This window comes from Zosterops lateralis (genome assembly GCF_965231275.1).
Source record: "Zosterops lateralis genome assembly, chromosome: 5".
Taxonomy (NCBI): domain Eukaryota; kingdom Metazoa; phylum Chordata; class Aves; order Passeriformes; family Zosteropidae; genus Zosterops; species Zosterops lateralis.
In genome coordinates this window covers 49570168-49583141 of record NC_139766.1, presented here as the reverse complement: position 1 = coordinate 49583141, position 12974 = coordinate 49570168, and the positions used below count along the sequence as shown (strand labels likewise).

Here is a 12974-nt window from a genome sequence, read left to right as displayed (position 1 = left end):
TGCTCCTGGTATCATCACACAGAACTAAGCTGACTACAAATCCAAGAGAAAACGAAAGCATTTATTGATCAGATTAAATTTTCCAGAAGGACTCAGCATCAGGGAAGTCTATTCCTCCCTCCCCCACAAGAGAAACGTTTGACTTGGACTCTGAAAAGTCAAAAAGCCTCTTTATATTATCACTGGGGTAGAAGGAAAACAAAGAGAATTACCCAGTTCCATTAAAAACAGACCAGGGAATTAGGTCACAAGAGCATTAAGAAGCATTTTCCTTTAATAATTCCTGCAAATCTGCTGAAAAACCTCATGACATTGGAACACATTTCAGAGTTGCAACTGTTAACACCTCCATGAAAAGCACTGCTAATAAGGCAAGAGGCATCAAGCTCTGCTGATTTTTACTTTTCTGGTCCACCAGATTCTTGGCCTACCACTAAAAAAGCCCTTTGTGCCTTTACTGCACTTTAAAGGCAGGTGGTACCTATTTTCTTGCACAAGTGCTTTGACAAGAACAACAGCAGCCACCATTTTTGAGCAGCAACTGTATACTACAATCACTGCTGAGTGAGCTTAGAAACACTAAGTAATGATGGTCAGCATGCAATAAGTACAATGAATTTTCTCTCAGAGTCTTACTTATTTTCAGAATACACAGTGTATGTACTGTGTTACTGCAGTGGGGAAATTTTGTCTTTTCGAGGTAAGACTTCTGCGCCTACTACAAAAGAAGGACTTTGGCCTTCGTATTAAACTCTGAAACCATTGAAAGCGTGTCCTGCCAGCTTCAGTTTTTAATATTTGAATTTATGCCAGTGAACATTTTTGGAGCCATTTTGGATAACTTTGGATTTGTGCCCCAATTTGATCCTGCTTGGCTGCCAGGGTCACTTGATTGAAATATTAGATTCTCTAAAATCCCATAAACAAACTACAAGGTCAAAATGCTACAACCATGATTAAAAGTAAATGTTAAACCCATAATGAGCCAAATGAAGTCAACATGCACAATACTTTTCTCATTTGTAAAATTTACATTTACATACAATTATTTTAAAATAAGAGGTCAGATTTTAACTAGATGTGTTTCATTATCTTTGAAATCAAGTAATTTATATTAATACTTCAGCTGATACTGAAAATCTTAACCAATAATTTTATAAACATGGCAGTTTTTACAGAAACACACACAATATTGTGCATTTTTTTCTGTGCTTTGATTACTGATGAATCATATTCAGTAGCACTTGGCCCTTAATTCCTCCCTCACATATATATGTATATAATGTATATAAAGCTATGTATTAAGTGACAGTTTCATTTATGAACTAGATAAATGGAACTGTGTTAAAAGTAACCATATTTATAGGTAGTCACCATGTAATTCATGTTGGTTTAAAGCAGTATGTTAGTAAAACACATGCTTTGTGAATTCATTATTCATTGCCTTGGACCTCTGGGCCAGGACCTCTGTTTTTTCCCAGAATATGAAACTTGACAATAATAGGTTTCTATTTCATGAATCAAAGCTACCATGTGCTATCACAATAAAAACATCAGCACATACTCTTGTGAAAACAGTTCTTTTCAGTGAAATTTTGTCTTGTGCTTTAGTGTGAACTGTATTGGTACTTGAGAATAAGGCATAGAGCACCAAAGTGTAACACCTAGCAACAGATTTTACTCTTAATATGTCCAATATTTGTACATCATTTTGCAGAGGACTATACTGGCTGTATCTAGAGTGGTAAAATCCACTCCTTTTGCTTTTGTGCTACAAGTCAAGCATATTCATGAAGATCCAGCCACGTATTTAAGAATCCTCCTCTCACATATACCCCCATCCATAGCTGCTGGAGTACTGCCCTTGCATAGTGGTTCCTGTACATGAAAATTTAATTGTGAGTATTAATTTCCAAATACCTTATAAGATGAGAATAAAGATAATAGTTAATTCCTTTCACTCAGATTTTGCTTAAAACTCAACTCAGATTTTGTAACTTGAATAATATTTTTGCCCTCCTGAAATCTTAAACATTAAACTGCTGTTTTTCATGTTTTTGGAGTTGCCATAAATTGAAGCCACATGAAGTATGTTTTACTCCAGTTTCTCTATTTAAGGAAAAGTTAATCAGTAAGATCAATCTAGAGAGAGATAGCAGCAAATCTGTTTGGAAAGACATCACATGCATGATCTCAATCTTTGCAAGAAACACCATCCTCATTTTTTGCCCATCATAGTATGAATTTCCATTTGCAGGTAGAGTCAATCACAAGCTCCATCCTCCATCGATGATTAGCTCATTACCAGTCACATAGGCAGACTGAAATTACACAAAATAAACAATGATTTCTAGTAATTTTTCATGGCTATTAATTACAGGGAAACATTTTTTCTTTGAATTAAAAAATCTGCTTTCTTTTATAGACTTTTTTTTGTTTGTTTTACAAAAATACCTGAATAAGTAATATAACATCTAAATAGAAACAAACATAGAAATTAAAGCTTCTTACTTAATTCAAGAAAGTCTGGCAAAAGTATTATTAGAGGCATTTAAGATGAGAATGCATCCTGAGAGTACAAATTTACAAAAGCTAGACTTCAGATATCTTACCTGCAGGAATAAATACCTCACACTATGATGTTGTTAGGTCTGCCCAGATGAGCAGAATCTGACCAGGTGAGCCAACAATTATAATGGGACCTAACTAAAAACTTAGATTATACAGATAGGGAGGTAAGCAACTGAGCCATTGACATTCTTCCCTATGTCAGTGCTGAAACATGCTGAATATATTGAAAAAATGGAATTATGTTTACACATGGTTGAAAACCCTGTGAGCAGACTGGAAAAAATTATTAGCATTATGGAAATACTAAAACCAAGATGAAATTGAGAAACAGACTACTGATAGATAGCAACATTAATAGTGAACTAAATCCATTGAAGTATTTTGATACGGACATTAGGACTGCTGGACATGTCCAGACAAATCCAGTCTAGTTTTTAGTCTCAGTAAATTTATAGCAGCTGAAATAATGTTGGTGTGTACTCAATGTTGGTGCTGTCTGCAATGGTCATCAAGAGTCTAGTGGGTAACAACCACAGTGGGTCTGTTGTTTTCTTTATGCTGGAATGGGAGATTCACCCTGAGCATTAGCTAAAATCTCCAGCAATCTACTAATTCTACCTCCTTAAAAAATGATCTAGCCATGGTGCATGCCTGGTAAAGCTGACAAGCTCATTTCTCTTCACCATTCAGGATGACTGGGGGTCAGTCAGTTTGTTCAGGTGACACAAAACCACCAGGCTATGGCACCAAATACATAATGCTTTGCAATCACTGTAAACATTCAGAACACCTTTTGTATTGCAGGATTAACTCAGTAAAAGAAGATAGTTTGGTTTTTATTTTTGCAATAATCCAACTCCAAAGAGAATATAAATTATCCTGAAACAAATACTTTCTCTATTGTGAAGCAGCAAAGTAGCATGGGATTCTGTGACAGGACATTTTATTGTCTCTACTTACTTCATCAGAGGCCAAGTACACAAAGAGATGGGCCACTTCTTCAGCAGTAGCCATCCTGCCAGTCTTCTGTCTGGCTAGAAAATCTTTCAATGCCTGGTTATACAAAATCATTTGGTATATCAAAAATAAAAAAGGAATTATTTTGACCTCTTGACATGTACAGAACTGGAAACAGGCCTCTAATAATAACTTCCTTTAGTACTCTAAGTAGGGAATTAAAGCTAGAAAAACATAAAATGAACAGGGATGTGAATTTCAGGTTGAAAGAAATTAGAAGGCTTTAGAAAGCACCTAAATCTCTGGTTCCAGAATAAAGCCAACATAAAATCCTTCTTCCTTTAGTGGTAGATATTCCCATGTCCTTCAAATGAGAACTTGGTATTATCTAATAAGGATGGTTAGCATCCCAAATAATGTTGAGATACATAGGCCAGAATGCCCTGTCTGTATTGTTTTTGCACTACCTTGTGGCTGACACATGCCACAATAGAAAATGTCCTCTGCTTTTGCACTGGATACTGTAACCAGCACTTGGAGTTGCTTCCATGGATGAGACCCTCTACATTCACTAACAATATTATCCTTCTGAGGCTTTGGTTCTGGCCTGGCCTTAAGGCTTCTGTCTCAAGTTCAAGCTGACCACACTTTGCTGTCTCCTTTGAATGTTAAGTTATCCACAGTACTCTGAGATTGAGGACATTCTTAAATATGGGCAGAAGTGAAGCTATATATTCTTTTTTAAAAGAGAGTTAAACATATATATATATGTGACCAAGCTAATAAATTGCTTTCTCACCTGTTCTGGGTTAGGCCGGGCTTGGATCCTTTCCTGTAAAGATGGTGTGTCAACAGTTCCTAAGCAAAATTTTAAATTCAGTGTTAAAAAAAACCTGCATCAGCAATCATAACAAAAGTTGATTTGTTCTATTTGTATGTCTTAACACCTATGTGTGACTTTGTAGCACAATTCAGGAGAAAGACTGCAAAGCTACCAATAGAGCACAGAATTTTAAATTTCAGTAAAAGGCAAGAGTTTTGAGAATTAGAGTCAATACTTTTCGGAGGGTTAAACACTGTTAGCTAGTTTGTGCCTGCTTCTAACTTCCTAGACTGCATCTTTGAAAACCACCATTCAAATACTGTGTAATGTATGTATAAAGTGCAGATACTAGGTTAATCAGACTAAAAATCCCGTTTTAACCACAGAATAACAACTTTCCTATATTATGCCTTTCAAGTATGCTCTGTTCTTGTAGACTGCTGGTAACTTTAGTTACCACTTGCAAGTCTGTTCTTTGTTTAAAAAGCCACACTCAATCTGGCCTTCTAGCATTTGCTCCTAGTTCACAGAATAATGTAAGAACACTTACCAGGACATATGCAGTTGCATCTGATGCCTTGTTCAATGAAATCAGCAGCCACAGCCTTTGTTAGCCCAATAACTGCAGCCTTTGAAGTGCTGTAGACACACCTGTTCACAACTCCTAACAGAAGGTCCGTGTTAAGGCAGCACAGAAACATAGTTAAAAAGGAGAAGAAGAAAAAAGAAAGAGCCAAGATTGTTAAATATACACCTGCTTCTGGACTCCAGCATTTCCTGTAGCATCTGTAGCCTCTCCATAAGGGCAGCCTAGCTGGAATGCCAACTGCCAGAATTCTACTCAGGTATACACCAGAGGAAAGCACACAATCTTTCAGTAGTGTAACTTTGGGGACTATTCTAGAAAATGTAACAAGCAGCGAAGATTTAGAAACAGCAGAAATCCATCTGTTGGTCATGATCAGGCTTTTTTTGAAAGCATAGTTACAGCACTTATGTAATTGTAATTTCTTCATTATATCTCTGAAGAACATATGTACCAAGATATCACTGGAAGCAATTCCTTTTTAGTTAATAAATACTGGTAAAAAGGACGCTACAAAACATTGAAAAAATTCAGAGGTAAGGATCTTGGAGTTTCTATAATTTCACATCTGTGTGCTTGCATTTATGTTTGAGTTGAATGTGTTCACTTTTTTTTTTCTAAACTGATCTCTCCACAGGATTTAGAAATAGCTTTGAATTTAGATATCCTCTAAGTTCAAAATTGCACAACATTTATATTGTATATCCATCATCTTAAAGATTTATATAAGGAACTCTAGCAAGTTACTGACCTTTGATGCTGGATGCCACAGAAGACATATTTATAATATTTCCAGATTTCTGTTTAAGCATCTGCAAAAGACTACTTATGTCAATCAAATGAAAACTATTTTGTCATCTGCATGTTCAGCAAAATAGTCCACAGCAACTCACAGAACAGCCCTGCATGCACTTGATACACAGGGCAACAAAGCTTAATCGGCATGGATAGGTGCCATTGACTGAAGCAGTAAAGCAGAGTCTGAAATTCTCACTCATTCCTGAGCCATGTCAGGATTGAAAATCATGCCAGGAAAGATTTTTTTCCTAGGTCACCACCTCTCAGTCATTGCCCTTTTGTCATGACAGTAAGTTACACCACACAGACATCTGCTCATACCAATGCAGCAACTCACTGATCCCACTCAAAACTCCTGTTTTGGAGAAGAATAAAGCACAACAGTCTAGCATCTATGAATTGTAGCTAATTTTCTTTAAGTTATGACATTTTTAGGCATCCTAAAACTTGAAGTTGTTAAAAAAACCCAAATTCTGAAAATTAAGTTTAGCTAAGAAAAAACCCACCCCCAACTGGAACAACACTGAAAAGAGTAGTTGTCATCCAGTCACCATCACAGCTTTCAAGTCCGGCCTTTGCATTTACAGGAATGTAAACACCACAAGTTTTTGTAGACCCAAACTTAGTGATTGTGTAAAACCAAGAAGCATCAATTCATTGAATTGTTATGCTCTAATCAGCATGTTAGCATCAGCATCCCTGAATTTCTTCTTAAGATAGTCTCCAGAGCTGTATAAAATTCATGTCAATATACATTATTTATAAATATTTTGCAGCATGGTATTATGCAGCTGTCTGCTGTAGTATAATACATTAGCACTGTATTGCAATAGCTCCCTCATTGTTCTGCATAAAGTCTGAAGTATTTTAGCTAGTTTACATAGGCCAACTCCCCAAATAAATCTTTTCTGCCATATCCTTTAGATAAATGGTCTACTTGAAATATTACGAAATGCAGAGACTGTTTTGCAATAGGACCATTGTAATCTAAGGGCTCCCCTATCCAAGGAGGCATGCTTGTGTTTTGTCTATTGTCACAGTGGCAACAACTCTGATCTCTCACACTTCAAACAATGCAGCAGAGACTAGAAGTCATGGGCAGCCAAGCCTTGCCTTTGGAAGAAACGTCTTGATCATTAGGTACATGCTGCGAACATTGAGGTTCATTGTGAAGTCCCAGTCTTTCTCCTCACACTCCAGAATGGTTCCATGATGAACAAATCTAGAATGAGTGCATGAGGTGGATTACTGTCTGTGGTTTACATTTCTGTGGCCCTTTTTCCACCACTATTTTGTAGTAATTAACTTTTCTAACCTTGGAAAGAGTGGGATAAGAGCACCTTTGAAGAATGCAAGCAGCAGTGTATTTCTTCTGGTAAGTATCAAGGACACAAAGCAGACTCAATATGTGCAACAAAATGATTGGCAATAGAAGAATAATAAGAAAAAAAAAAAAAAAAAAAAAAAAGAGCACTAGTAGACTGTCAGGCTTTGTTCACTGTTACGCTAGAAGGGCCAAAGACATCAGTACAGAGTACCCACAGAGTAAAGAAAGCATAAGTTCCAGAGCTGTTCTATCTTGGCCTGGGTTATGTGGCTGTGCAAAAAAAGTTCAGTTTTGATGAAAACACACAAAGCTTTGTATTTAGAGTATAAAATCCATTAAAACATAACACATAAAATGCATTGAAGTAATGAATGTTTATAGAAAGTAGTTCTGGAGGAGAGGGAAAACTGGAGAAACAGCAGTAGCAAAGAGAATCTGGTTACCCTGCAATGTTACAGAGGACATCAATCTTTTCAATCTTCTTGGCCAGATTTTCTATCTGCTCCTTTTTGGTGACATCCAGAACCTGTATTTGAATGCCTAGAAAAAACATGGCATTTGTTTCAATGTATTTGACTAAGGATTAGCTGATTATTTTTCTGATGTGCTGAGGATAGCACTTACAATTCAATTCACTCAATGATTAAATTAGTGCAGTGGTTAATCTGGGACAGTGTATCATTGCTATTTAAAATTTCAGGAGAGAATTAAAATGATCAACTGTTTTAATTGTTATACAGCATAACACAACCAGATAAGCTAGCTTAATTTACCATAAAAACATTCCAAATAAATTTGAATTCCACTATACTCTCACACAGAAGAATTATAGAACCTATATAATCATAATGAACTTTCATGCTCTAGAATAACACTTGGAACTAGTTACATGTGTCTTACAGTGCCATTACATGCCACATTCTCATGTGTAGTTGATGATATCGTGAATGAGGTTTATATAGTTTAGTTAATAAGGAAAAATGATTTTGCATAAATTATTAAAATCATAAGGGCAGTCACACTGGAACAGGGTCCTGCAAAGGTTATTGAGGAAATTCCATCCTTAGAGATGTTCAGAGCTTGACTAAACACAGCCCTGAGCAACCTGCTCTAACCAGTGCCACTTAGAGCACTAGATGGAACTACATGGCCTCCAAAATCACACCCAGCAGATAGGAGTCCATGAAATACTGTAAAGCTTCTGTAAAGCATCTGAAGCATAACTTTAAGGAGAATTTGATTTGAAATGGATAAAAACCTGGTGGTTTTTTGAAACCAAAGCAACAAGCCCATGAATAGGCTGTGCCTTAGTTAAATGATAAAGACACTTTTGAAGACATTTGTGTATTCAATCAGACTACAGGCTGGTGATTAACACCACATTGGAATTACCTCTCTCAGATAAAATTCGAAGGCCTCAATGTGCCAAGTCTTGATTAATTATAGATTGACTAATCATATGTCTAAAGGATGAAAATGGCTCTGAGTATATGGAAAATTATTTCTTTCCTTGTGAGTATACCAGCAGAGGGAAAAAATGTAACATTTTTCCAAACACCCTCAGAAGGAATCTGAAAAGCCCTCGAGTTCCCAAACAATTACAAAGGGATTGCTTGTGGCGAGCTCCAGTTGGCAGAGATATTTTAGTATGATATTCACGCTAAAAGCTGTGCCAGCTGTGGTTTTGTGTATTTTACTCTCAGCCTTTAGTAAGAATACATTAAGTCCACTTTCTTCCCTCAAATCAAGTTAGAAGCAATTTAGGCTGTCAACTATATTCAAGTCTCATTTTTTATTTCAATATTGAAAAAAATACTTTTTAACATAATGTCCCACTTGTGTCACTTATGATCTGAAACATCTGTGCAAAACCTGCTCCTTCAAGACTGTTCCTGTGGTGTCAGTAGAAAAACAACCTTCAGGCCTGAACATTTGTACAAACAGAAGAGGTGTATCTAGTGTTGCTAGATTAAATTTCTGAAGACATATGGATTCTACAAGACAGTAAAGAACGCATTAAAAGGATATGCCAAGTATGGAGCATAGAATTGCAAGACACTAGGTCTACCTTTTTGTATAGTGAGATGTTCTCTTGATCAGAGAAAAGCATTCCATGCACTTGATAATCAGCCTAGTGATGCCAAAAGGTAACTGAAATGGGTGCCATTCTAGCAAGCAAATATCAACTTCTTCTGTGACACAAGAAAATCAGTTATTCCACATCTGGTGTGATACTCTGACACAGTGATCTTGCAATATTTTACATGCTATATTTCTGCTATTTCACACCACAGAATAAAGCAATGCAAACATTGAAAGAATTAGTCTGGATATTTTCCTTTTTTCCTGTCTTTTTCAAGCTTCCCTATCTTTAAAATGTATCTCAGATAGCCTACACAAAACTTGCAAGAGCTGAACTAATGCCTGCTGTAGGGCCATTTACCTGGATGTTTCCCCAGTTCTTGCAGTTTAGACTCATTGATGTCTGTAGCAATGACTTTGGCTCCTTCTTTAGCAAAAGCCTGGAGAACACAAGAGAAGTTTATAATTAGATAGTCCAGATCATACCAGAAATAAAATCTGTTTTCTTTTCTGGTGCTTTTTTGCTTGAAATAGAAGCCAAGCCAAGCTGAAGGCAGCTGATCTCTCAGTTTTCATTCTGGGCATATCAGGGAGTTGCACACAACTATGTAACTTTGTGTGATAAGACAGATTTAAAGTGTTTTCCCTAAAGGAAGGAATCCATAAGTAAAGTAGAAGAACAGTAACTACACTAAGATGGTGGATATTGTTATTGCCCTTATTAGCTGCACTAGTAAGCAATAGGGCTAGAATTGTCTGTATTGTTAGATTTAAATGAAACTATGAAATTTGACAGGTAAAGGCAGAAGTCGTAAAACAGGACTTTTTTATTTTTAACAAAATCCTTTGTACCCAAATAATTGGAATAAAACAGTATTAAAAGCAGCATGACTTTTGATATTTAACCAGAGGCATTGCTTCATTCTTGATGGTCTCCTCGAAAGCCTCTTTGATTGTGATTACTGATAAATCAACAGCTAATGAAGTAAAGTCTGTCAAAAGTATTCTGACCTCTTGAACTGTAGCCCCTTACCTTCAAAACAAGTGTCTGAAGTGCAGCTTAAGAGGATAGTAACATTAAACGTACCAGTCTTCCATGGCTTGTTGGGTATTTACAAAGTGAAACCATCAGGACGATTACCTGCTCCTTGGACTGAGTGATTTATGTGGGAGCCAAGTTCAGCAGTTTTCTGTGTTCTCAACCACATGCATGAGAAACTAACCAGTCTGGTAAAAATGCTACAGGATCTTTTCCTGAGTTGTTGATTACATTACAGAGATAATGAGATAACTCTGAGTTTTTTATTTGCCATGGAAAAGGGAAGTAGCAGGAGAAGAACTGGTCAAAAGGAGTTACAAGCTAACTGAAAAGTTAATACATACCTTGAATTCTGTTTAACAGTAATCAAACAAAATTCGTAAAGGGTTTCTTACAGCTGCTCATTGTGAACAATGTGTTAGTATCATGTGAACTTGGTTATGTCAGACATGAATATAGGTAAAATATCTTAGCTTTACTGTAGGGGATCCTCACAGTACCCAGCCTTAGACCAGGAAATATTTCTTCTATCATCTCTCCCAGAACAAAGCAACAGAGGTATTGGATAAAAGGCACAGATAGTACCAACCATATATTATTATAAAAGTAGTTGCAGCTGTCCTCAATTCTTGCTCTTATCCTTATCTAACATCTCCACTCAAGAGTTGAAGATTTTCATAAATTCAAACAGCACAAAGCCTGGGTGAAACAGCATAGTGGCTACATTATTCCCTGGGTAGTTCTGGCCTCATCTATGGTTTATGAATTCAAGAACTGGTTTGGTGCAAGTGTCATTGGACAAGCTAGAATGAGAGACTTTGCACAGGCACAGCAGAACAAATGTTTTCCAACTTACAATAGCAGCTGCTTGACCAATGCCCTGTGCTGCTGCAGACACGAGGATGATCTTCCCATCCAGCCGCCCCATGGTGACCTGTGCAGGCATGGCATGGCACAGAAATTTAACAAAGATAAGCCAACATCATCCCTGGGAATCAGATGCAAACACATTCCCAAAACTAGACATAATCCAGGGTGTACCTCTGCCATCACAGTTGTCCTGTTTGGCTGCCGTGTGACCCTCAGTTATCCAGGGTTCTGAGGGGCAGGGCTGCCTCAGCCTTGTGATCTCAAGCATACAAAAGGCATTTGAGCTCAGAAGTTAGGTTTCATTAAAACAGAAACTGGATTTTTTTTCTTCAACAGGCAAAGAAAAAAAAAAAGCCAAGATGAAACTGCAGTATGGTAGTTTGTAATCCAATGTTTCCAATCTCCATGGTATTCTCAGAAAGCAGGTCTTGTTTCTCTCAAACTACAAATGCTTAACTTCCTAGGCTGCAATAAATTCCATACAATGCCCTTGCCTTGGTATCTGCCCTCAGTTGTCTTGGGAATCTTCCAGCCCCAGTGAAGCAGGAGGGTGCAGGGGGAATGAAAATGCCAGTCTTGCCTCTTGTTCCTTGTTCTCAAGGAACACTGACTGTGCTTGGGACACTAGGGAACCTCTAAGAGCTGCTACCTTATTCTGGATGGAGCAGCCAAAAGACAAAATACAGCCCTGTTTAGGTGCTGTATTAGTTTTAATGAAATACAGCATGCAAAAATGCAGACAAACAAGTAAAAACAAATGCCAAGTCTCAAAGAACTTTCTAAAGAGTGAGGTCACTGTGTTCCAGTCACAGTGTAGTATCTGGACTTTGTTAATTGGGTTCCTCATAAGAAAAACTCTTGCATTTTCATAATCCTCCGAGCAACTTTGTCTATGTAGATATGAGTATAAAAAGGTGTCATAAGAACAAAGTCTTTAAATATACAAATAAATCCAACATACCAAGTACTTCACTGGGAAAATTAAAATAAAGGTGCCATAATCTTCCCTATGTTAACAGCCAATGCTGGCCTCTAGAGATGCTCAAATCCAAGCTGTTACTCAGATTACTGAGTCAAATTTAGTGTCCTACTTTTTGAGTCAATTATTTTTATCAGAAATTCTGTTTTATTAGATGTTTTTCCTGACAAAAGTTGCAGCAAAATTGTTTACCTGAAGGTTATAGATTCAACAAATTAGACTTCTGAAGCAACGTAATGTAAAAATTCTTTTCTTCCCAAAAGCCTCTTGGATCAGTTTAAGTACTTCCCCAAATCACCTTAACACGTGGGAAGCAAAATGCATAAGAAATACATTTTTCAATCTAACAATCAGGTTTTATGAACATTTGCCATACCAGTTCTATGAAGCATTTACAAATAAATATAAATATAGTCACTCACCAAGAGATCTCAAAAAGCTTTGTTATATTTACTGACCCTTGTACAAAAGGAAGTTCTACAGGGTTTGGTGGTTTTTTTTTTTTTTACTGTGCTTGTTGGGATTTGTAGTCCAACTGCTAGGTTTCTCTACAGGAACGTAATTTCCTGTTGAAACACTGAGATGCTGCCATCTAGCGAAACTCGGGATTTTAAAAAAGTGTGTTTTCTCTCCTGCACAGGAAAGGACACAAAACTATCACCAGCATCAGCTGACTCTCTTACAATGGGAAATCAAAAGATCAGTAGGATTCCCACAAAAAGGCCACAAATAATGTTTTTCCAAGCAATGTCTTTTTGAAATATAAACTATCAGATTCCAGAGCAGGACAAAACTTATGTGATTATTTTTTTGTTCTTGTAAAACTGGTGATTTACCAACGTATATTTTGTTTCTAGTGCTTTAACTTGCATATGTTAAAGCAGAATTAATATCATTAGACTGAAAAATTCTAGGACGAACTAATTTAGCTATAAGGTCATG

The 12974-nt window shown here is 36.8% G+C and overlaps 1 protein-coding gene across 1 annotated transcript; it reads right to left on the bottom strand.

Annotated features, from left to right (window-relative positions):
- Positions 1–40: 40 nt before the first annotated feature.
- On the bottom strand, positions 41–12576 carry BDH2 (3-hydroxybutyrate dehydrogenase 2). Its single transcript, XM_083861441.1, has 10 exons — positions 12455–12576; positions 11040–11117; positions 9506–9584; positions 7506–7602; positions 6849–6957; positions 5689–5749; positions 4902–5015; positions 4328–4386; positions 3532–3624; positions 41–2321 (listed from the first exon to the last, which is right to left on the bottom strand). The coding sequence occupies exons 2-10, from the start codon at positions 11109–11111 to the stop codon at positions 2268–2270; spliced, it is 738 nt and encodes a 245-aa protein (XP_083717567.1). The 5' UTR covers positions 11112–11117; positions 12455–12576; the 3' UTR covers positions 41–2267.
- Positions 12577–12974: the final 398 nt, after the last annotated feature.

Coding starts and splice junctions, on each gene's coding strand:
- BDH2 (XM_083861441.1), bottom strand. CDS start 11,111: ATGGGGCGGCTGGATGGGAAGATCATCCTCGTGTCTGCAGCAGCACAG. Junction 4,387..4,901: donor ATGCAACTGCATATGTCCTG/GTAAGTGTTCTT, acceptor AATTTTGCTTAG/GAACTGTTGACACACCATCT. Junction 3,625..4,327: donor CCCGGCCTAACCCAGAACAG/GTGAGAAAGCAA, acceptor TTGTATAACCAG/GCATTGAAAGATTTTCTAGC.